At 51.6% G+C, this 25,422-nt stretch overlaps 1 protein-coding gene across 4 annotated transcripts in view; it reads right to left on the reverse strand.

Moving 5' to 3' along the window:
* Positions 1 to 12,056: 12,056 nt before the first annotated feature.
* The window catches only part of PLEKHA7 (pleckstrin homology domain containing A7), a 206,990-nt gene continuing 193,624 nt past the window's right edge, over positions 12,057 to 25,422 (reverse strand). For 2 of the 4 annotated variants that reach the window (XM_026487218.4, XM_057317202.1), the window contains 7 exons: positions 25,207 to 25,324; positions 24,212 to 24,315; positions 23,530 to 23,730; positions 20,539 to 20,697; positions 17,969 to 18,102; positions 17,042 to 17,184; positions 12,057 to 13,499 (listed from right to left, as the gene is read on the reverse strand). In XM_026487218.4, the coding sequence (XP_026343003.2) occupies positions 13,477 to 13,499; positions 17,042 to 17,184; positions 17,969 to 18,102; positions 20,539 to 20,697; positions 23,530 to 23,730; positions 24,212 to 24,315; positions 25,207 to 25,324 (882 nt within the window). In that variant the 3' untranslated portion in view covers positions 12,057 to 13,476. Of the gene's footprint in view, positions 13,500 to 17,041; positions 17,185 to 17,968; positions 18,103 to 20,538; positions 20,698 to 22,082; positions 23,731 to 24,211; positions 24,316 to 25,206; positions 25,325 to 25,422 lie in introns of those variants that run through there. The other 2 variants (XM_048215161.2, XM_048215162.2) reach the window with 2 other exon arrangements.

The following is a 25,422-nucleotide window of genomic DNA, read 5'->3' on the forward strand; positions in this document are numbered from 1 at the left end:
GGCAATGTCTGAAGATACCCTTACTTGTTGCTGCTGGGAGGTGCTACTGGTATTTAGTGGGTAGAGACTAGGGATGCTGCTACACATCCTGTAACGAACAGACCCCTGCAACAAAGAATCATCTGGCCCCAAATGTCAGTGTCGAGACTGAGAACTGCTAGCCTTAAGCCCAGGTAAGATGGGCTCCTACTTTGGGGCCCATGCCTTAAAGGGCCCTGCATATCACAAATGAACACATTTATCAAAGAGCAAGTAGGCGCCTTTATCGCTCAGAATCTGCCACTCATGGCTGGCACAGTACAGCCTAAAACCTTAAACATTTAACCCTGTGACCAGGAAAATCTTCCACATATTTTGCCCTATGTCCCTGAAACAAAAGGTGACTATGTCCAAATTCCATGATGGTTTGTGGGTTTTGCCACTGCTCGTGTCAGAGACACACCGCTTCAGAGTATGGGAGAATCAGAGTGGCAAAAGCATTTCAGTAAGAGAAAGACTAACTGATTTGTCAAATCCTTCTCACACAGATGCAATTCTTGCATAATGCGGTATTGTTTCCTACGAGGGAAATAGAGTAAAAAGAGCTAGCATTCATACAATTATATATCCCTTAAAGAGAGAAAATAGAATATGAGGAAAATAAATTTTTCTGAGATAAAAGAGATAAAAGAATCTCCCCAAACTAACAAAAGATAGCCACTTGAAATCTCTAAATTCCAAAGTGGGTAAAGACAAACTCACATCTAGACATATTCTAGTAAAAGTGCTGTGAACCAAAGACAGAAGAAAAGTAACTGCAAACAGAGAAGAAAAGATACATTGTCTTTAAGGGTGCAAAAATAAGACAGTTGACTTTTCAACATAAACAAAAGAAGCCAGAACACAATGTAATGATAACTTCAAAACACTGGGAGAAAGGGAAAAACAAAAAAACAAAAAAACCCACCAACATAGAATCCTATCCAGTGAAAATGTGCTTCAAGAGTGAAGATTAAAAATTTGTGTTGGCCAGCCCACACAGGGCTTCTGATCATTGAGAGAAAGGAAGCACACTGATTTCTACATTCAACCCTCCTTTCTCCCTGAGGTCATTTTCCAACCACAGTAAAGGAAAGAAGTATAAACAGAAGCAGCAGATTCACTGGGTGGAAGAAACAGAGACCAGCATGCAAGGTTGTTGGGGAGACGGGATTTGGAAGGAAGAGTACTGGAGATGGGGAGCTGTCAAGCCCCAAATCTATGCAAAGGCACTCCCCTGGGTCCTTGGCTGACTGCTTTTGGAATGGGTGATGCACCTCGGGGAAAATGGTACCAAATGCTGACCTCGTACTTCTACCTTTCCTCTGAATCCTGGCTCCATACAGAGCTTTGACAACTCTCCAGTGCCTTCAAATATGGAGGTTTTTTTTTGTACTTTGGCCTCCTTTTCTATTTGTTCTCAGGAAGTTGATTCAAAGTCACCTTGTCCACCATTGCTAGAAGCAGAATTCTTTCTTTCTGTAAAATATTTTGGAAAGAAAATTTTAAAGGCCTAAATAAATGAAGGGATATATCATGTTCATGGATTAGGACACGTATTGTAGAGATGATACAATTCTCTCCAAAGTAATCTACATGTAATGCAGTCTCAATGGAAAAAAAAAAAAAAAAAAAACCATCCATTTGATGGTGGGGGGTGAAACTTGCCAAGCTGATTCTAAAATCTGTGAGGAAATGCAAAAGACCAAAAATAGGCAAAGATATTTGTGAAGAATAAAACAGACTACCTTGCTTTTCTGGGTATCAACCCTTACTACGAAGCTTCAGTCATTAAAATAGTGTGATACAATGATAGACAAATAGACAACGGATTAGGAAAAAAAGGAGCCCAGAAATAAATTCTCACACATATGAATGTTTGATTTATGACAAAGGTGGCGGAGTACAGCAGCGAGAAATGATAGATTCTTCAATAATCTGGATATCTACATAGAAAAATGAAAATTGATGTCCACTTCACACCTTACTTAAAAATCAATTTCGGATGGATTGTAGATCTGTAAAAGGCAAAACAATAAAGCTCTTAGACAACACTATAAGAAAAAATAATACTATAGAAGAACATTTTTATGACTTAAGTATAGGAAGACTCTTTACACAAGATGCGAAACAAAAAACAAAACAAAACAAAAACACCCACAAACTACAAAGGGAAAACCTTATAAACTTGATTATCTTAAAATTAGTAATGTCTATTCCTTAAAAGACACTGTAAAAATACAAGCCACAGAGTATAAGATATTAGCAATTCGTTATCACCAATACAAGGCTTTGTGTCAGATACTTCTCGTGCTCCACTGCACATCTTCTAGGGCCCCATTTTACTCTAGCTATTACTGCTGTGGGGTCTCATTTAGCCTCACCTCTCATTTGATGCCCTATGGCCTCTTGGCTGCCCCAATATGGGATTCATATGGGAGACATATGTGGGATCAGAAGATATGGGGGACACCTTATGGGGGAAACCCCTGGTCAATGGGGTCCCTGAGCTAGTAGATAAGTGGTCTTCTCTTTCATACCTCAGATAATTTTGAGGTGCATTTTACATGGCTCTTCAGAAGGCCCCAGTGAGATTGAGCCCGTTTCCCACCACAGTCACCAGGTTGAAAAGGTACGCTTCATGGGGCGCCTGGGTGGCTCAGTCGTTAAGCGTCTGCCTTTGGCTCAGGGCGTGATCCCGGTGTTCTCAGATCGAGCCCCGCATCAGGCTCCTCCACTGGGAGCCTGCTTCTTCCTCTCCCACTCCCCCTGCTTGTGTTCCTTCTCTCACTGGCTGTCTCTCTGTCAAATAAATAAATAAAAGCTTAAAAAAAAAAGAAAGAAAGAAAAGGTATCCTTCTATTGGTTTCTTCTCTTTGCTTTCCACTTCTGTTCCATAGGATCATTTCCCAAGTAAACTATCTCCCTGCAAGCCCTTGCCTTAGGTTCTGCTTTCTAGGAGTAACCCAAGCCAAAATAGGCTCATATTCAGAGACCCTACAAATCAACAAGGAAAAGATATGCAATCCCACAGAACGACAAAAGTCCTGACAATACTTTACCAAAAAAAAAAAAAAAAGAAGAAGAAGAAGAAGAAGAGGAAGAAAAAGAAAGAAAGAAAGAAAGACAGACAGAAAGAAAGAAAGAAAGAAAGAAAAGAAAAGAAAAGAAAAGAAAAGAAAAGAAAAGAAAAGAAAAGAAAAGAAAAAGAAAGAAATCCAAATGGTCAATGAACATTTGAAAACATGCTCAATATCATTAATAATCAGAGAGATACTAATAAACCTACTTCATACACATCAAAATGGCTAAAGTTAAAAAGAAAGTTCTGTTGTGTAGATTATCTATTGTTGTATAAGTTACCCCCAAACTTAATAGCTTAACACAATAAACATTTATCTCACAGTTTCCTTGAGTCAGGAATCTGATTAGCTGGCTGCCTCTGGCCCAGAGTCTCTCACAAGGCTGTAATCAAGATGGCAACTGGGGCTGCCATCATCTCCAGGTCTGCCTGGGGAAAGGACCCACTTCCCAGCTCACTTACATGGCTGCTGTAGTCCTCAGGTCCTTGCTGGCTGTTGGTCAGACATCAGTTCCTTGCCCTGCAGTCCTCTCCAGAGGTGAGCTCATGACACGGCTCCCCTCACAGTAAGCAAGTGAGAAAGCAAGGGAGGATGCTCAGGACAGAAGCTAGTCTTGTAACCTCATCTTGGAAGTGACATCCTGTTATGTCCCATCCTTTTTTCTTAGAAGGGAACTGCTAGCTCCAGCCCATACTTAGTGGGAGGGGCCGACAGGATGCGAATACCAGAAGGCAGAGATCATTGGGGCCACCTCAGAGGCTGCCACCACAGCGAGGATGTGGCACAACTCACATTCATGGTAGGACTAAAAATTAGTACCCCTACTTTGGAAAACAGTTTGCATTTTCTACCTCCACTGAAGACATGCCTATCTTATCACCTAGCAAGTCTACGCTAGGTATATACCAAAAGACAGATGAACGTACGAGCACCAAGAGACACACACAAAACGCTTATAGCAGCCTTATTCATAATAGCTCCCAACTGGAAGTGCCCCAAGGTCCTTTGACAGTAGAACGGGTAAGTACTCGTCGAATATTCCTACTATGAATACTATACAAGAGCGAACCAAGTGAAACAGTCACAAGGACAGCTATCGGAAATAGTGTTCAGTGAAACAAAGCCAGACACAAGGGAATGCCTTCTTTATTAGTCCATCCGCGCACATCTCAGAAAACAAACCTAAGCTATCGAATTTGGCGATGCCTGCTTAGACAGTAAAACTAGCTACCGCCAAAGTGATCTTTCCCAGGAGAGGGAGGGCCTGCTGAGTGGGAGGGAGCACGGGAGCGGCTCCGGGCTTCCGGGCGAACTGAATTCTTGACCGAGGCAGCACGTGCGCCGGTGCCGGTCGTCGATCTTTCACGGAGCTGCCCCTGTTACCGTGTGTACACACGTAGGTACGTCAGACCTTGCCCGCAGAACTGCACACACACATCTCCAGGACTCCCGCAGGTAGGAAACCCTGTCTGCCTCACCTCTTGACCACGGCAGGCGACAGGCGCTGGAAGGAAAGGAAGGCCTGCTGTTTGCTGCAGGGTTTGGCCTGGACGGGGGGGCTGGGGGCAGAGCTGAGGCCTGTCTTTCCCTGAGAAGGCCCAGTCTTCTCCCTTGTTGCTGGTAGGAGGCAGCGAATGGGAGGGGGAGCAGGACTGGTGGAGAGGCCCTCGGGTCAGGAGTGAGGGCTAGGGAGCCCTTTTGGAGCAGTCACTGGAGCTCAGTTCTCAGTGATAACCTGCCTGCCCCACGTGACTTCAGCGAGCAGCTGCAAAAACCCTCTCTACCCACCTCCCCTCGAAAAGGTCAAGGGAATTTTCCTCCCCTTTAAACGGAATGAATCTTTCTTGGGCCCAGAAAGAATTATTTATCAGGTGTTCATGGCACTCTGAATGCCTTTACAGGGCCCAGCCGTGCTCTGAGGCACAACAGACAACTTTCTTCCTGAAAGCTCAGTTTATAGGCCAACTTCAAAGCCCAGGTCCTCAGAGCAGGGCACGAGGCTCCAGTTTGGGAATTGACATCAAAGGGGCAGGCGCAGGTTGATCTGATGTCAGGTGGACAGCCGCAGGGCTGCAGGGGGAGGCCTTAGAGGATTCTCCTGTCCTCGGCCCCTGGAGAGTTCAGGGAGGAAGCCTGGCAGTGGCACGGCCTTGTGAACCCCAACTTCAAAAGCCCTGGGCTGTTTTCACCTGCTGCAGGCAGCTGTCTAAAATGGCAGACAGGGGCACCTGGGGGGGCTCAGGTGGTTGAGCAGCCAACTCTCAGATTCCGCTCGGGTCCTGATTTCATGGGTCGTGAGGTCGAGCCCCACGTCGGGCTCAGTGGGAGTCTGCTTGGATACTCTCCCCCTCTGCCCCTTCCCCCCACCTCTCTCTCAAAGAAATACATCTTAAAAAAAAATAATAAATGAAATGGCAGGCAGACAGTGGAGGGCAGCAAGACTAGGGATAACAGATGAACCTGTTTAACCTGCCAAAGCAGGGAAAGGAGATGGTAGAAATGTGAAGAACCATCTGGAAGCCCGCTCTTCACGGTAAAGAGCACACACTGAGGCAAATGAGCACGGTGAACCCTGGCTGAGTGCTCCCACACCAGCAACAGTGTCCAAGCATGATCCCATCCAGTCCTCACAATCGCCCAGGAAGGGAGGTACTATTATTCCCATCTGTCAGAGGAGGAAACAGCTCAGGGAGGTTCAGGAACTTGCCCAAGGTCAGAGTTAATAAGGGTAGCTTTCAATTCCACATCCCTCCTCTTACCTATTACTCGAGGAACTTATGAAGAGGGTACAGGCGATGCTCTCGAGGGGCTACAGTATAAAACACATAACGGAGCAGAGCAGAGACAGGCAAAGTCATCTGAAGAAGACAGGAGACCCCCTGGCCAACAAGCCTTGACTTCTTTCTCTCGTTCAATGTCCAACACACCATTTCTCAGTCCCTTCTTACGGCAGACATCATTCTGGGCCCTAGAGATAATTCGAACAAGACGATATACCCTTGCTCTCACGAAGCATATATTTTTGTGAGGGAGACACGCAATGAGTAAGTAAAGAAATGAAGAATAAGAGTGTGATATGTCTGAAATGATAGCTTAAATGCAGGTGAATAACGTACATTTTCTCCCAGTGCTTCCTATGGGGCTGGAAACTGTGCTTAGCATTTCCTGTGTAATAACATTTCATCCTCACAACAACTCTACTGAGGTTAGTTGCTAATATAAACCTTTATTTTACAGGCGAGAAAACTGAGGCATGAAGAGCTTAAGTAACTTGGCCAAGGTCACAGCTGGCCAAATGGAGTAAGCCAGGGTTAGATTCCAGGCAGCCTGGCTCCAAAGCCTGTGCTTGTTACCTCTGCCTCCTTCCCAGGGTGTCAACCTGCTGAAAGGAGACCAGCCCGCCACAGTCACAGAGGAAGGGAGCACCTGAGGGGTGACGCATCTTATTTTGTCCCGAGAGAGGAAGCCCTGGTCTAGAAACATGTCATCGGGCGTCAGGATGGGAGCATCCTACAGTGGAGATAGGACCTCAGCTGGTACTGCTCAGTGACCCCAGGATTGCCTTGGTCTCAAGACTGCCGGGCAACCTTCCAAGGAAGACTTGGCCTCGGGAAGGGTGTGTGTGTGTCAGTGAACACGAGTGGCCTGGCAGTTAGGTTCTCACCCAATTTTCCCCATCTGTCTTCTGAGCCCAGTGTGATCGTTGCCCTGAGAGCCCAACTCTTGATGCTGACAAATCTGGTTTCTGAGCCCCAAAGCCCAGGGCTGGAGGGCTGGGTCAAGCATGCCCCAGTAACACTCTCCATGGGATCCCCAGGAGACGCTGTCAAATTAGAGCCATGACGGCAGCTTCCCTGTACTAAGCACATACTACTCACTAGGTACCGTGTTAGGCACTCTCCCACAGGCCCCTCTGCAGGCTCTCCGTGAGCTCATCGTTCTTACCAGAGGCAATTCTATTTCAAGTGACCCAGAATCCAGGGCCATGGGACAGCTCCTCTTTCCAAGGTAACAGCAGCCAATGTAATGGTTAAAAGCCCTCTGGAGTCAGACACAAGCTCAAACTTCTACACACTTGCTTACTATTCGTGGAGCCATTGTGCCTCAGTTTTCTCGTGTGTAGCATGGGAATAATAATATCTGCCACCTGGGTAGGCTAGATTATATGATGGGATCAAAGAAAGCCTAAAATCCCAGGGGAGGGGTAACTCAATGTTTATTTCTCACTCCTGCGAAGTTAGCTGCACACCTTGGGGCCTCTCCTGGGCAGTCCCTCCCCGGCGGAGACTTCAGACCAATCAGCCTGCATCTTGTGGCTGCGCCATTCAGGCTATGCGGCTCCCACGGCCACAGCAGGGGAAGAGAAAGCTGGAGGGAGCCTCACAGGCTCTTACCTGAGTCAGTGTGGCTGTAGGAGAACGAGGAGAGGATCTTGGGGTAGAGTGTCTCCAAAGACGGCCACTGTCCCTTCCTGCTCTTCCGGTACGGGCAGGCCACTCCACCCCTCGGCAGGCGGCGTCTATCTCCCTCCCCTTAATCCGGCTAGCCCTGAGCCCTGCCTTGTTCCAGAGATGTGGAGAAAGCAACCCTATGCCAATTCCAGACCCGCCCGCTCAGATCCAGAGTCCAACGGCCCGGAGACATTCCGCTGTCAAAAAGACCAAGCGGCTACTGCAGATGCTGTGTGGAAAGATGGAGATGCCCAGCCAGCTCCCAGCTGGGGTGGCAGACATGGGAGTGAAGACCCCCCACCTTGTACAACCCGCGCCTGCAATCACTGCATGGAGGTGGTCTGCCCAGCTGAGCCCAGTCCAGACTGGAGAATCATGAGAAATAAGACATGGGCTGGGGCTGGTTTATTATACATCAAGAGAGAGAGGGGGGTGTGCCCCTGAGGCAGAGGGAGGGGACATAGAGTATGTGTCCGAGTCCCCATGGAGAGAGGACCTGAGTAGAAGCTTGAAGAAGCTTCTCCCCAGAGTGAACCAGAGCACGCACAGCCCTGCGTTGGTGCCCATAAGACACAAAATTAGGGACAAATGATCTTCCATCCTCATGTACAGATGCAGCCTGGGGCTGGGCAGGGAGAGGTCCACAGAGACAATCACCCATCTGGCACTTCAGGGCTCTGCAGCCTGGGAGGGGGCCGCAAGCTAGACATCTCTCCTGAGGCACACGGGCAGTGGCCTCAAGGCCAGAAGGCATCAAGAAGCTGTTAGTAGAAGTGCTCCAACTTGAAAGGATTACTGTGAGCTTGTGTGAGATATGCCTGGGGACTCCGTGAAATGACCAGGGAGGACCTGGGCAGAGGCCCCCCACTGTGGGCAGAAGGGGGCAGAGGCCATGAAAGCTGCTCTGTTCCTGTGACCGGGACCTCACGTGTGCCCACCTGTCTTGCGTTGTCCCAGGAAACACAGGTAACAGCAAGAAGGCCTGAAAGTGACAGCCAAGAAGATGTTGGTGTGTGTGTGAAACCCGTTCGCCGGCTCCCAGAATTAGGCAGGAGCAACTGTGGCAGAGAAGATACCCGAACACCTGCTTGTTAATATGATTCTGACCCTATTTTGACCTCCACAGGCCATAGTCTTCTAAGGCTGGGGATTTTGCAAGGACACTAAAAGGGTTTTGCTGAGATGCCCAGAGTCTACATTCTCCGCATAGGACCCAATTTTCTAGCTCCTCCCAGGGACAATTCTGCCTCTGAACCTGGATTTGAGGCCTAGGAAGGAGATGCTCTCTAGATTCAAGAGGCCTCCAGAGGCAAACAGGGATTTGGACCAACAGTGAGCCAGGGACTCAGTCAAAGGGGGCTGTGTGCCTTCAGGGGGCCAGGAGAACCCCTGCTACGTGTGGGGAAAACGAGACTTTGTGGAAGCTTCCAGGGCCCAGGGCCATGATGGCCAGAGGAACCCCTGCTACAGCCCACAGGACTAGCAAAACGCCCCAAGATGTCAAGTCAGTTAAGGATGGAGATGCGGCTCCAGGCTCTGGGAAAGCATCTGCGACTGATTAGTGATGTCAGCTCAAGGGCTGAGGACAATGGGAGCCTCATGTCTGACTCTGACCTCAGCTGAGGGACTGTGTCTCATTCCCTCTCAGTTCTAAAGCAGAGTGTGGGAGAAAGCTAGCAGCCGAGCAGTCAGGAGCCCCTATTCACGAGGCTGAAACCCTCGTTTAACAGGAGGAGCCCTTAGCAAGTGCTTTTTCTGGCTCTCCATTTAAAAGCCTTTGAGAAGCTCAGCTGGAAAGCCTCTTCTCTGACTCCTAAGCTGGACCCAGTAAGCTCAGAGAGGTCCTTTTTAGGGTCCTTTCTTAGGGGCTGCTCTAAAGCCCAGCCCTTCCCGGGCTCATCCGCACCTCCAACCATGACCTGCACCCTTCACGGTGCCGGCAGGCCCACCCCCACCTGCGCCCTGGCTCCAGCCTCATCTGCATTTAACATCCCTTGTTGGGCTGTGGCGGAGAATACTCAACAGACTCATATTAAAAATGCCCTTTAAAATTCAAAAGCTTTGAACTAAAGAAATATCTCGAGAAGTTTTCATGGAAAGTTCAGCTCCACGGGTTCAATTCACTTCACTTAGATGCACCTTTTCAAATAATAGGGAAAAAATGTAACAGGGTCGGGCCCAATCAATATGCTTGTTCAAACAGAATTGCAGGGACTGTGATGTGCACACATTTTGTACTCTGCCTTTGTACCCCGCCACTCGCTCTGAAGAAAGGTTTCTTTGCTCGGAGAGCAATGAAAGTGATAGCCTTTGGAGTGGAGGCAATGGCGTGTTTACCGGGCCTGGAGGGGCTGCCATTTTTTCACAGCCCCCCAGCCTTGTCTCTTTGTTCTTTTCATAACGGCACGAAACCCACATGGGCAAAGTCCCTCGCGCACCCCGGCGTCTGATGCTGAATCAGACGCAGGGGGCTCCCAGAATTTGCCTACCATGTCTCAGAAATGTGATTTGTGGATTAGACAAATAATTTGCTGCTTCTTTCCCACCCTTGGTGTGAACACAAAAGGACTTGCCATAGAGTACTGTAACCACTGGTGGAGGAAAATCCCAAGGCCCAAAATGAGCTCTGGTCTAGCTGAGCCAGGGTCCACATCCACCCCCATCCCTCCCATCCCCAAACTGACTTGGGGCAGACAGAGGCTCCCCTGGCCTTGGGCTGCAATCTATAATAGCCAGGAAAATTCTGGAGAACCCAGTGTAACGGAAGACCACAGTCAAGGGGGTAGAGGGAGGCAAACAGGCTAAGGGAAGTTTCTACTTTCACAGCCAGCCACGAAGGCAGGCAGAAAAGTGGATGATGGGGAGCAAACAAGTTTTTAGCGTCTACACCAGTCTGGGTACCGCTACTTCACGTGCGCTCAGAAACGCAGGCGCATCTCAGCTTTAGTCACTGAAACAACGCCCTGGACGTGTTGAGGACCTGGGCAGTCAGGCAGCTAAAGTGGGGATTATTCCCAACCCCCACTGCAGACTAGATGCTAAAGCATTCCCGTTGATTCTTGCTAAAATTAGACATCCTGGGCTCACTCGCTCCCCTCGGGAGGGGACGTCGCAAACAGATGCAGGAGCAGCCAGCTCACATTTGTCAACCACAATCCCATTGTTTAAAACTCTGCTCAGGAAAAAACATAAAAATCAATCAATCAATCTCTGCTCAGGCCCTGTGCCCCTGTTAAGAAGCAAAGCTGGAATCACTGGGCCACATGGGGTTTTCCAGAGTGGTCCCACCTGGAAGGTTGCCAGTCGGCACGTACTTTCACAGAGGACCCCATCTTACCTCAAGTAACGAATCCTCTTGAGAGGGTTGAAAAGGGGCTAGGCCCTGTTGCCTGCTTACACGTGATGTGGCTGGAGCAGGCCTTTTCCAAACCACACGTGCTCTTCATGGAGTCTGAGTGGAGGGCCTGTCATGCTCTCTGTAGACTGAAGTCTGGGTCACAGTTCTCACAGAAGAGGCTACCCCTTCTCCTGGCTGGAGCTGGAGAGAACAGAGAGCTGCCACGTTCCCTCCTACACAGGATTGTATGTGTGAAACAGAAACTGAGACCAACAGTGAGAAGAAAACCGCAGACATGTTTTCTTCTTTCTATGTCTACAGATGGCCACCCTGTGTGTAGGGGTGTAGGGGGTACTTTTTTTTTTTTTTAACTTTTGCACTCAGTTATTGAAGAATCTCCGCTCCCTCCTCCCCCGCCCAACCCCTTCCATCTGGTATGGCGATATCTCCAAGTAATGCTTAAAACCAGAGTTTTTTAATTTTAAAATTCAAAAAGAGATCAGTAGCTAAAAAGCAGCGGCATTCCCTGTTCAGAATGCCCTGAAATCTATTCTTCCCAGTTTAAATAGTTGGAAAGTCACTCTAAACCTTGGGTGCTCTTCTTGGCAATAGAAAAAAACTGCCGTAACAACAAACTTGGAACTACACACATCCCCAAGCTGAACTGGCCTCTTGGCTTCTGTTTTAAGGACTGAGCCACCCGCGCCCCTCTTGGCTTCTGTTTTAAGCCTACATCACAAGTCAGAATGAATTAAAAACAAATCTAGTTTGCAATGGTCCGTCACTAACCCGCCTCACTGGAACGAGCCGGCGGCGTGTGGGCTGGAAAGGGTCCCCTGGCATCCCTCCTGCTATCTTGGATTGCGGTCTGCCTGCCAAACCAGCCCCACGCGGGAGTCCACAGCCTGGAGGCCCCTCGACTTGGGTGGGGTGGGGGGTCACTGTGAGCAGCTGCCGAAGCCCCGCCAAGGGCCCCAAAGCACAGGCCTTCTTCCCCCAGGGCCTCCAAAGTCAATCAAGTGTCAAGGAGCTGTCAGCAGGAGAAACTTTTCATAGGTGAACACAAGCAAGATCGAGAGCTGACACTGGGGATTTTCCAAAGAAATGGAAAAAAACTAACACAGGCTACTCATGAGGATATAGCCAGCCAGAAGCAGGAAGCATATCAGGTTAATATTTTAATCTGTACATCACATTTTTCTTTCTTTTTTTTTTTTTTGCAAACCATTACACTTTTATTTAAATTAACTTTTTTTCTTGCAAAATATTCATTTTTCCAACAAAATCTTATAAAGGCAAAAATAAAATCTTATTTTGGCAAGTGTCATGAAGTTGATACTGGCAGCATATGGAGTTAGTTAAAAATAGACAGCAATTTCTAAATATAGTTAAGATTTTTTTTCCCGACCATAGTCAAAGACAAATTTTCATTTAAAGTGTGGCCCCACCCAATGGAGGTTTTCTTGTTTTTGTTTTTCCGTAAAACATCATTTTCTGTATGCAGAATATCACGAGCTCATGACTTAAATAAAGGGCCACGAACACTGCACCTGGCTTGGCAGTCCCCTCCTCACTTAAGACAGGAAGTCAAGTCCAAATCCTGCCACCATCCATCAGGGATGCTGGGGGCACACTGCCTGCCCTCTGGCCACCAGACCCATGTCCTGGGGAAGCTGACCTAGGTTCTCCAGGGCAGGCAGCGACGTCCTATCACAGCCTAGTGTGGAGTCAGGGCGTTTTAGGTAGACGCCACCCAGTGTGAAGTTTATTGCTTATGATACAATAAAAGGTGCTTCCTCTCACCTTTCCTGTATTTCAAAGTGTGTATATGTATGAATTTTTTTTTTAATTAAAGCAAACTGTTCTGTTTTTCCCAAGAAGAGCCCTTTGCTGAGATAGCCTCATGACCAGGTTGGGAGCAAAACCTTTTGAACACACTACTGCCCCTAAACCTAACCCAAGGGCCAAGGCACAGACTTGGGTTCCACATGTCAGCTTGGTGGAGTTGCCCCCCCCCCGCCCAGCTCTGCTCACCTGGCCAGGCCAGGGACCGCTGACCTCTGCAGCTAAGGGCCCCTCTTCCCCCAGAGAGCATGCCAAAGAGCCCAACGCTGGGCTCCACCGGAAGCACATATCAAATCCAACCTTCACCTGAGTTCACTGGATGTCGGACTGGCCTCTGCCCGCCCTGTGCCTCTCCCCAACCCACACCCACCACCCACACGGTACCTGAATCTGAACGTGCAGCTCCAAAATCCTGCATCCTCACCTTCCAGCCACTCAGCCCTTGAGGTGAACACTATCAGATATACTCTGATTCTAAAATACAGCGTCAGTATTTTACAGTGTGTATCAAAAGTGCCTCTGTCACATGTAAAAAGGAGTCTGAACGAAAACAAGTCGGGGGTGGGGGTTGGTAGGACTGAGCCCTATGGTGAACTCCCCACAGTTGGTGCGCTGCTCCTTCCTCCAGCCAGAACCCCTGCTGAGCTGGAAGGGGTTTCCTCGGGGGAAGGAAGATCAATCTTCTCAGACGAAACTGGTTCCACGGGGCCCCTGGCTCCAGACTTCTCCTTTGCATGTTGGGTCACGGGTCAGTCACTGCCTGGGCTGGCAAAAAGCACAGGACACAGTGAGAGGCTGGCAGGATCCCAGCCCACATCGGGGGAGCACGCAGTGGGCACGTCTGTATATGCACACGACGGGGAATGGCAGGCTGACAAGACAGAGAGCAACTGAGCAGGGGGCTGGGGCAATGCGGCCGCTGCTGGGGGACCCTCAGCTTCTAGGACTCATGGGCACTTGGCCCCACCCTTTCTTCACCCCTACCACTTCCAGAAAGTTTTGCCAGACACATGCTGGCCCCTGGTTTGGGTCTCTGCTCTGACAGGGCAAAAGGCCTGAGCAAAGAGGACTCCGGGGCCAGTTCTGGCCCTGCCCTTCATTCACTCAGTGACTCTGAGTAACGCTCTCAGCCTCCATGAGTCCCATTTCTTTTCTTAACCTAAAAACAGAATGATCATACCCACCTCCTAATGAGGATTTACCCTAACAGGAGGGCAAGCGGGATTGTGGATGAGCTCCAAAAGAAAGCGTTAAAGGCTGATCTCACAACTATGGGGGTGTCAAAAGCCGGGAGAAACAGGGCCTTTCCCTGCCTCTCCGTGGCCTGGAGCGGTGTCACCACACTCAGATCTCCAGGAGAAATTCACACACCCTACTGTGGCCCCCACAGGTCCCTGTGGCCTTTACAAAGGACGTGGCTGGAGCGTTTCCCTGTGGTTCTTCAGTCACGGGGTCTCTGGTGCACGCTTTCCGAGAGCCTGGCCCAAGCAGGCCAGCCTCTTCCTTCCACCCTCAGGCAGGCAGGGAACCAGGCTGGGGGACACCTGAGAATCACGAACCCCACCCCCAATGCACACACTCTCTGTGCCTCCCTTCTCCAACACCTAGAGCTCCCGAGGGTAGCCCCGAGGAGTCCACGGTAGTGACACAGAACAAAGGCTCTGAACTTGCACCGTAGGGGTTCAAACCCTGGCTCTGACACTTACAGCTTCAACGCCTTGGGCAAGCCCCTCAAGGTCTCTGAGCTTCATTTTCTCATCTATAAAATGGGGGTGAACATCTTCATAGGGTGGTTGTGTGGATCGAAGGAGATGCTTAGCACAATGCCTGGCACCCAGCAGGTATCGACAATGCTAACCACAAGTACATACAAAGGGAAGAGAGGGAAACCCTACAAAATGACGGCAAGATGGAATGTCAGGAAGAGCACTGCTGAGACTTCTGGTCTGACCCTCCCCTGTCCAGGTGAGGCAACTGCGCTCAGGCCTCGAACTCACCACAAGGCTGCACCAGACGCTGTGCCTCTTGGCTCCTGCTCCAGTGCTCCTTCCCTAATCCCTCCCTGCCTCTCTTCACTAAATGCTCTTAAGGGGAGGCCCCATAAAGGGTGGTACCAGAACATTCTGAATGCTGAGGGCCAACTTCACATTGCTCTGGGTGGCCTCCCCCCGAAGCTTCCCTTCCTCTCACCCTCCTAGGTGCTCAAGTGCCGGAAAGGGCAGTCCCACTCCTTGCTCCCACACCAATTCCACTTGGCCTGGAGTGACCCTCCATCTCCTCACTGGGCCTCAGCTTCCTGGATTTTTCTAGTCTTCCAGTTCGTCAAATTCTCGGACCAAAGCCCCGAGAGGCCAAGACTAACTCTTCCAACCCCAAGCTGGCAGCCTGGCCTGCACTGGTCCCTTGTAGCCCTGGGCTCCCTACAGAAAAGACAGCTGGGTAGAAGGGATACAGTTCTAGTTTCTATTTCAGGGAGGCAGGGGGCTTGGATCACCCAGCCTCTACTGCAGTGAAGCCATTGAGAACTGAGTTCCTAAAAGCCGTCCATCCCCCACCCGCCTACCAGGGACGGTCTCCCCAGCGGCCGCTTTGCCAGTGGAAGGAAGCGTCAGCAGGTGGCACTGCAATCATCTCAGCGGCGGAGGGAGAGGGGGGCATGCTCGGCACTAGGGGACGGGCAGGCCAGGCAGGGCTCTTACTTGGAAGGTGTTAGACAAAGGTGTAGTGGAGTCCGTTGCTTAAGGGGGGGTAAGGTGGCACCGTCCTGGAGGACAGGGGGGCTTTAGGCGGGAGGAGGGCCAGCTGCTGCGCTAGACGGGCACACAGGAATCAAGCGGGGCGTTAGGCTCCTCATTTGCTCCTGCAGCACTGATGCCCCACACTCGGCAGGGCTGGGGTGGCGTGGGCCGCACTGCCCACCACTAATGGCCTGGGCAGCATACCCACCGGTGGGGGCCCAGTTGGGACTGGCCTGCAGTTCCCAGCTATGCCTCTGAGCTAGAGAGAGGGAGCAAGAGTAAGGGAAAGCTGTGGCTTGCCTGCCAGCCGTGAAGAAGCTGAGGTCCACGTGGGTAGGGCAAGCACAGGCCAGACACGGAGGCACCTTGTGGTGGTGGCGGGGGGAGTATCCCTGCTGGACCCCTCAACACGGAAAGGAGTCAAATGACTGAGAGGGGCCACAAGGAGCCCGCAGGATCACTGGGAGGAGGGCCCGGGTGAGTCTCCTATGGTCTCCCCGGTTGCACCAACCACCGCTCAGCCCACTTTGCACGTCTTCAAGGGAGTGAGGAGAGCAGGAACGGCAGGGACTCTGTGCAGGGTCACAGCATTGGTGGGAGGGGGACAGAGAAGAGCCCTCCCCTTGTCCGAGGCCATTCCCCTGGCTTCTCGAAGTGATGTTCAAGCTCTGTTGCCCAGACCAGACTTCCAGGGCCAGTCCCCTCAGGGCCCAGCAGGCCCCGCCCTTCGTCACTTGCAGACCCCTTGGCCAGGGTTGGAGGGCTGGGGGGACGGAAGTGGAACAGCACTTCAGACTCTATGATCACTCCCTCCCCGGAAGGCCTAGCGCACACCTGGCCACGGGCACTGCCCAGACACACAGTGGCCCCTGCATCTGGGGGACAAAGAGCACTGGGTCAACTGGGAGAGCACACACGGGGAACGGAGATGTGGGTGGAGGGAGGAGTCACGAGTCTGTTTCCTGGCTGAGAGAGAAAGCCTTGTACACACACATACACACTCGTGTGCACGCGCACGCATACCCCTTCCCATCCCATGGTGTCTTCCCCTCTGGCCAGCGAAGTCCCACTTCCCAAGTCCTGCTACTGGCACAGACCACTCTGATAAAGTGGATAGTGGCTTTGATTTGGGGGCCAAAGCAGGGGTCCCAGGGAGGGCTAGAGAGGTCCCCTTTGCCTCGCGCCAGCCAGAAATCCAAACACCAATGCTTTCCTGTTCCCTTTCTCATGAAGCCAGAAACCTTAGCCTTGGCCCCCTGTCTCAGGGGCCTGAAAAACCTGTTCTTAACCCACATTCTCAGAGAAACTCCCAGATTTAAGAATGAGCTGCAGACGCCCTCTCCCGGACCTCCTGCCTCTGACACTCCCGAGCTTCAGTTCTCCCACCACCTGCCCTGCCCCGTCTCACCTCCCACGCCCTGGGGTGTTTGTGGGACAGGAGAACACACGCCGCCGCAACTACCAAGCCTGACAGCTGGTTTTCTGCAGACTCCCTGACAGGCCGTGCTGGGCTCCGAGCCCAAGCAGTGAGTGGGAGCCAGACTTGGAGGCTGGCATCCATGGCCTCACCTGCCACCTGCTTGCTGCGCTGGGAGGCCTCAGAGGCCAGCGCGTAGGAGATGTTGATGATGCGCTCCTGCTCCTGCAGCTGCGAGTCCAGGTCGGCCGCGCTGCTCCGGTCCTGGCCTGGTGTCGGCTGCAGGTTGCACATGCTGCAGGAGGGCCAGAAAGCAGGCTATGGGCCCTCCCCACCCCGGGCACCTGCCCCAGAGAGGAGGGTCTCCCTGGACTAGAGGCTCTCACCCTTTGAAGGGGCATCAGATAAACACAGTGTACTTTCTCTCTAGACCAAGTGGTATGTGCTTCTCCCAAACACCCAGCCACAGCTCTGTTCCTCCTCTGGGGGATCACGGCCTTAAGAAGAGAGTTCCAGCTCTGCGTTCCTACCAAATCCTGAAATGAAAAGGCTAACCTAACTCTGAAAGAGAGGCCCTCAAATACCAGGTTTATGTTCCTGAAGCTTCAGGGGCTGAGGAGATAGCAAAGCCTCCTGTCTGGCCTCCAGGGAAGCGGGCAAGTCCTCTGGCACCTCAGAACACCGCAGAACAAGGCTGAGCCCCCGGCTCTGGTCTAGGGATCTGTGTGAGGGAACACAGGCCCTCACCCCAGAGGACCAGCTTGGGGCTGGTCTCCAGCTACGTCACCTCACCGTCACACTTGGCTCCACTCCCTACATCGACAAGACGCAGGTCTGGCGGCAAGGACCCGGGCGGCCCTCTATGGCGTACTCAGGACTTGCAGATGACCTAGCAAGCCTCCTCTCAGACCCATCCGTGCCATTCTGAGAGTCAGCCTACCCTTTGCAATAAAGAGGGCTTACCTGAGTCAGAGACCTGGCAAAACATGCACCCTAGCCAGCCTGGCCCAGGGCCCAGGCAGGACAGACAGTCCCGGGGTCAGCCTGGCAGGCTGTCAACAGGTGTCATAAGAGCTGACCTGGAACGAGTGAGGATGGTGCGGATCTTCTCGGCTTTGCGATAGCGCGCCCGCAGCTCCTCCAGGCTGGGCGGCTCCTCAGGCTCCAGGTCCACGTAACGCTCAGGGATGGACACCTTCTCTGGTCTGGCCAGCTGAGGAAAGGACCGGGCGGCGGTGGCAGGGGGGCTCAGATATTGGGTTTAGAACTTGCTCCTCGCCCTGTCCCCCAGCACACAGAGCCCACACAGTTAAGTAACTTGCTGAGATCAACGGCAGTCCACTGTGGAGTCGGGATCTGAACCGTGTTCTTTCCACCACACCGGACAAACTCCTTCAGGCCAATGGAAGGGAAGGGGAAAGGCTAGCCAGCGAGGCTGGAAGCCCTCAGGACCAAATGATTCTCCTTAATGCCGCCTTCGATGTGAGCTGAGCCCTGCCCACCTCCACAGCCACACTGACCCACCGTGCGGCCCCTGCTGCTGTCCTTCCCTCTGCATGGGATGCTCTTCCGTTCGCTCCACTCCTCCTCACCCTGTGGACCTCACTTCCAGAAGTCTTCCCTGACCCTCCTCACCCCGCCCCCAGCATCCTGTCCCGTTTTCTATTTGTCTTTCTGCTGTCTAGTGCAGGGACCCGACACTCAGTAGCCCTGCAGCAAATACTCCTTGGATGGGTAGGTAGAGGGACGGGTGGGTGGGTGGGTGGATGGATGAAAGGAAGTGATAATGCTTTCTGTTCCTACAGAAGTTCCTCTGCTCTAGACGGGCAGCAGCCATGCAGTATTCACTGGTCGCAAGAGGACAATGTCCCCAGCTCCCCCCCACCAGTCTCTGACGTGAGCCCAGCAGCAACCTCAGCCCGGTGATACCCTGCTTAGACTCAGAACGCTAAAGGCAACCTCGGCACGCCCCAGGGGGTTTCTTCCTTCTGGAACTACAAAAGCACGTTAAAATAAGGTTGGTTGCAGCTTCTAAAAACAAGCTAAATCCAATCCCAGGGCAGATCTGCACTTGAATTTAAACCCAGGCAGACCTTTCAATTCTGGTGAAAGATGGGAAGAAATAAGCTCTTCTCTGTTATTTCCAATGAGGGCAGATCCAGAGGAAGGAAGTAGATTACATTGTAGCAGGAGGGATTTAGGTTAGAGATAAGAAAGAACTTTTCCCCTGGCTGGCAGGCCAATTAGGACACCACGAAGCACCTCCATTGCCAAGGCAGCAGGGAGCAGCTTCTTGCGTGAATCTGAGAAAGCACAGACCCTTGGTTGTTGCCGAGGTGCCAAAGGGAAAAGGTCTGAGGGCAGGGGACTGGCTTCCTTAACCCCTAGAGCCCCAGCTGACCCCAGAACTCAGCAACACCACAGGTGTCAATTTGCTAAATCTATCCTTCAAGTGATAAGAACATTTCCTTTCGTGGAGTTTCAGGACATGCCAAGTACCCATACAAATACTTACGGGGTATCTGTGGGCCCCCGTGTACTTCATTCAATAGAGTTGTCACTTGGGAAGTATTTACAGTGCACCTACTACGTGCCAGGCCCTGTGCTAGGCACTAGGTGCACAGAGGTGAACCAAACAGCCATAGACACTGTTCTATGGAGCTTACAGATGACACAACATAGGCTACAGGACATGTCCCCATGTCTTGAAGACCCTGAATCTGTCACCCTCTAATTCCTTGTTCTTCCCTTGGGTAAGACACATTCATGAATGATAGAAGACCCAGGGGTTACTTGCTTTCCTGGGCTTGGCCAGTCATAATGCATCTGCGCCACCAGAGGGCACTAGAAGAACTCAGACCAGAACTATGCGGGTCTCCTAGGTTCAGCCAGGGCTGAAAAATTTCACCTGTGATTTTCGAACCTGCTCGCCTCCACCCCCCCCCCCCCCCACGCCCCTGCCCTCCAGCCCCGGAACCAAGTCTAATTGCCCAAGTTGGCCTGACTGGCCAGTTGCAAGGCCAACTCCTCGTTTTCCGGGGAGCGTTTCCCCATAGCAACAGCTACCTCAGCACATGCCTACTATGTGCCAGGCCCTGTGCTCACGGTTTTCTGACCACTGCTAATCCTCCAGGCAATGTGCTGATTCACTTCATCCTGACCACAACCCACTTTACTGTCGAGGAAACCGAGGCTCAGAGAAGTTAAATGACTTGCCCTCAATTATGGAGAGAGAGAAATGGATAGACCGGGATCTGCACCAAAATGCCTTGGCTCTGGGGTGCCTGGGTGGCTCAGTCAGTTGGTTAAGTGTCTGTCTTCGGCTCAGGTCATGATCCCAGTGTCCTGGGATCAAGTCCTGCATCCAGTTCCCTGCTCAGCAGGGAGTCTGCTTCGACCTCTACTCGTCCTCTCTCTCTCTCCCCTTCTCTGTCTCAGAAAAATAAATAAAAAATCTTTTTTAAAAAATGCCTTGGCTCCTTTTATTGCCTCGAGCTGCTATTCATCCATTCTCCTGGCCACACGGAAGCTGAGCCTTGTCCCCTTTCAGGACAACACCCACCCCCCAGTGCCACTGGGAGGGTTGGTCAGGCCACAAGCTGAAGGCTGTTTCTCCTGGGGGGGACAGGAAGGAAGCCCCTGCCCTCACCTCTCTGCTGATGTCCAAGTCATAGTCTTGAGGCTCCAGGTCCAACTCAGTGACAGGCATGGCCTGCACTTTCAACCAGCCATTTTCCTCCTTGTCCTTTCTCTCCCCTTGCATGGCCCGTTCCAGCAACTGCAGGTCAAAGTCCTGCTCGCGCTTCCACTGGCAACAGAACAAGAAGGTTAAATGTAGTCACTTCCCGACTGCTGAAGGAGCCAGGCTTGTCCCCTTTCAGATGGGGCTTGCAGGCACTGTGATCCTTGGGAAGGGGGCCTGTGACCCGCTGGGGAAAAGCTGTGTGGCCATGAGGCCCTCAACCTCTTCTAAAACAAGGCAGCGGTTGGGGGACATGGACGGTCCCTGCGGGGTGCTGGAACCCCGGTGTAAAGCAGAATGAGGCCTCTGCCCCTTTTATAGGGCCTGATGCCAGGCTGCGGATTTCTCTCCCATCTGGGCCCCCAGAGGATTCACACATGCACCTCTAGGGCCCAGTTCTAAGACCCATGACTTTAGACTCACAACGGTCCCCAGAGATACAGGAAGTTTCTGGGTCCAAGAGGGTGACCCCGAAACAGAGCCTGGGACAGAGCTCCAGAGAAGCTGCCCCACAGCTTGTGGAAGGCTTTCTGGTCTAGGAGCCATACATTTCAGCTCAGAAATGATGGAAAAAACAAGCCCTTTGAGGCCCTGGTAAGCACGTACCAATAGTGAAGACTCTAACGGGTACTCCCTAGAGGATACATTTAGGGGTGGGGGATACTGCACCCACAGCAGGGTAGGGAAGGTCCAAGCAGGAAGAGTTTGGGCCTAGGGAGACAGCTAAACTGCTGCTTACCCAGGCGTCTATTTGGGGGCAGATACTTTAAGTTAGAAAAAAATGAAACTATATAAAATTGAAATGCTAAATCAAATGCAATATTTCCCAGGTTCTTCCTTAGTACCAGCTGTGTAATAAGCATGCACAGAGGGAAAAACTAAACTGGCCATTTCAAGATTCAAACGCAATCCTGCAACTCTATAGGGGCCTTTCAAGTCGTCTATGGCTTACGTCCTCACGGGCCTTCGACCCTGAGCACGTTGCAGAGGGAAGGCAACAGGCTCAAAGCCTCTCTTTTCTTGAGCAGAAACCAAACAGATGCTTCTCCATCCCAGCAGACCTCCTCCATCCCACCCCATACATCTCACAGAGCCCCAAGCGGTCATGATTATCTTTGATGCCCCCCCTCAAGACCCCCAAAGCCCCAAACCCATAGCTCTATCAACACATTTCACCCATTCATGCACAAGCTCTCAATACTGACTCCAAACCAATGTAATTGCTCTTAGGTGATGATTTCCAATTACAGTATGAAAGGATTAGGCATTTGAAGTTTTAAGGATGAAAAATTAATTTAATGATTCACAAAGAAAATGTACATTTTCTTACACGCTCACAAGTGCCCCAAATAGAGACAAGTCCTCGTTTAAACCCAGCCTGATTGTTTCCACAAACAGGAAAAGTTCGCTAGACTCTATGATGTATCCTGGGGAAGAACCACGCCAATCCATTGTCATTAAGCAACACGTTTATTGGCGTTGATGCAGAGACTTACACAAGTCTTTTTTAAGAGAAAAATTACAAGATACTCAAGTTACGATTTTTAGATCTTTCTACATTTGAGACATCAAGTTGTAAAAGGTCAGTGTTACCCCAAATGACATTTGCTTATAAAGTTTAAAAGTTATCGGCTTTGCAGCTTTTCAGGATATGAGTGTCCTGGGTCTTACCCCTTTGGTGTCTGTGCTAACAGCTGCAGAGAGGCCCTCGGAATACAGAACATAATATATCTTGGCATCCGTTCAAATTATTAAATACTAGAAACACAAAAAGTTTTCCATAAGAAACTGTGAGATAGGACTGGAGGAATTAAAACTGAACCCCTTTAGACTTGGTAGGATTTATTTAAACGTGCAATCTCTGAAGACTGTGTCTACCATCCAGGTGGAAGGCATGGACTTGGATCAACTCATAGTGCCCAGACCTCTGCCCTTGATCACGGTCCTCAGGCAGCAGGCTGGCTCAGCCTCGTGGGCGGCTTTTGGGTTAAGTGAATTATGAGTCAGTGGGCCTGCATCAAGGGGGCAGTAGAAAGGTGAGTCGCACATGGTAGTGCTAGCTAGGCTACGGAGACGACAGCTGCTATTACAAGCCTGGTAACAAAGAGCACAGGCCAGTTAGAGAACATTCAATGCAAATTAGAAGCTTCCGTAAACACAATCAGGCAGGATTAGAGAGGCAATGAGCGGTAACACTAAAAGCAAAAGAGCTTGTGCAATGAATTAGGGAAAGAGCAGTCGGGCTGGAGGGCTAGGGAAACACGTGATTTCAAACAACACGGAAAAGTGAAAATGGAATGTTTCCCGAAGGGGCAGAAGGGGACTGTGGGCAGGGTGCAGTGCCTGGAAGCACACCAGGGGGCAGCACAGATCCCCCGGCTCTCCGGAGGCGGGTGTTGCACCACAAGGCCTGCCAGCACCACAGGCTGGGGGAGACCACCAGCCCTCAGGGCTGTGCAGCCCGACCCTGTGCTCAGTTGCTCCACAGGGCATCGCTCAGAGGTCTGGGAGGCTGGCTGGCTTGCGCTCCTCCTCACCAAATCATATCACCATCTTCCTCCTCCATTCCTGAACTCCGCACTCCCAAGTCCTTGATTCAACTGAGATCCGAATCCTACAAAGTCCTCTCTCAAGTTCAGCTTGGAGAACAAACTTGGGACATTTTCTCTGGCTCCTAGGCTCCTGCCGTGACATCCTCACTCCTTCTCTGATTCCGGATCACCCTCTGGCCAGGTCACACATGTGGCCCGGGTTGTGGACACACAGCCTGTGGGGTGTTCTCTGAACCATCTCGGTCGAAGGCCTACTCTCTCCGGGTGTGATGCTCCTGTGTTTGGGGAACTCGGGGAAGCTCTGCTCCCCGTCCCAGCCCCACCTGCCTGGACCCTCCTAACATACTGAGCCGAGATCTCCGGGGAGAGGTTGGCTGAGGTAGCGGGATGAGGGCAGAGCCGTCCTCTCTCCTTGGCTCAGCGTCCTCTTGCGCTCCCGGACCAGGGCCTTCTGGTGCCGCTTCATGCGCTCCAGCTGCTCCTCCGCACTCATCCTGCCGCGCTGGCGGTCCCCTGAGTACAGGCGCTCCAAGGCACTCTGGGGTCTCTGAGAAGCAGGACGGTGAGAGACAGGACAGCTGGGCCAGGACTCAGAGCGCAGCCATCATCCCCGCTCTCTCTCTCTCTCTCTCTCACACACACACACACACACACACTAGCTCCTCGAAGCACGCTCACAGGCTCTCTGGAGAGGACCCCATTCTGCAGATGCAGACACTGAGGCCCAGGCCTGTCCAACTGGACACACATGTAGCATGTGATGGGGCCAGAACTCAGGGTACAGACTTTCTGGGTACCCTCCTGTGAGCCTGAAAGGCTGGAGAGAAAGGTGAGGGGTGGTCCTTAAGAAAGGAAGAGAGCCAGATGATGCCCTTCTAGGTGGCCAGTGGGAAAGGTGTCACTGAGCACATGGTGACAGGGACCTTGAGCTCAGGAGGGGCTGAGGTCACCTGAGAGGCCATCCCTGGGGCTCACAGAATTGCCAGGCACCATCCACCTCAAAGCCCTTCCCTCTCAAGGCCACTCACAGGGAAGGTCACCTTGCTGCTTTCGGCATTTAGACCCCTCCGGAGTGTGACGTAGGGAGCAATGGTGGATGACTGCTGGAGCTTTGACGTGGACCCCGACAGACCTTAATGAGGAAAGAGAAGTGCAAGTATATTTGTGATGCGGTGGACAGGCCACCAGCCCCTCCCGAATCACCTCCCATTCCTGAGAGGGAACCAAGAGGACCTAGTCAACAACCCATTCTTCTTCCTCCCCAGAGGCCTAGAAGAGCAAGGCCCCAGGTACAGGATGACGGTCCAGCCCAGGGGTGCTCTTTGTCCCCAGTGGGGAACAGCATCCCTGGAGATCTGTAGACCACCCTAGTCTTCCTTCACATGCAGAAGACCTGGGCTGCCTGGCAGGTAGAAAGGATGAAGGGGAAGGACTGCCCTTCATCCTTTCTTCCTGTGCACTCCTCTGCATCCTGCATGAAGGACTCATGGAGTCTTTGAGTGATACAGGAGAGCAAAAACCCCTCTGGAAGGCCGGAGATGGCCAAACTGACAGCCGTCACCCAACACCCAGCCTGCAGGGTGCAGTGGCTCTGGAGCAGAACACCGGGATTGCACTCCGTCTCCATCCCTCGTTGGCTATTTGGCAAGTTAGTTAATTTCTCTGAGTCTTAGTTTTCTTATCTCTACAATGGGGATAATAATAGTACTTCCTTCATAGCATTATTATAAACATTAACCAGGTGAATATAAAGAGCCTGAAATAGTGCTGGGCTTTAAAGTAATTGCTATTATCATTATTTCCAGGGGCAGATGTAATAAAAGAAGAAGAGAATCAGGATGTGGGTCAGAGGAAGGAAGGACAGGCCCTCCCTGCAGCCCAGAGTCTCCTTGACAGCTGCTGCCCACACTGAGGCCCAAAGCTGCAGGCGGAAGGGTATAAGGTACCAGGTGAGTGACTAGGGAACAGTGGTATGGTAGGAGCAGGGGTTCCCAGAAAGCCTCCATGGACAGGTGTGCCTTACCTCTGCCTGGCAGTGTCTGGTACCTGCTGTCAGGGCCCACTAGGCCCAGGGAGGGCTGGGCCATGTCCCCACTGAAAGTCGCCAGCTCGGGCTCACTAACGTATGACCGGAGCTCCACCTGTGGGCAGAGTCTGAGGCTATCATACCTGCCCAGTGTCATGCCACCTTCCCTCCCCTCACACACAGTGGGGCAGCCCCAGGGGTCCTCCCTGCTCA

Source organism: Ursus arctos, unplaced genomic scaffold (assembly GCF_023065955.2).
Source record: "Ursus arctos isolate Adak ecotype North America unplaced genomic scaffold, UrsArc2.0 scaffold_23, whole genome shotgun sequence".
Taxonomy (NCBI): domain Eukaryota; kingdom Metazoa; phylum Chordata; class Mammalia; order Carnivora; family Ursidae; genus Ursus; species Ursus arctos.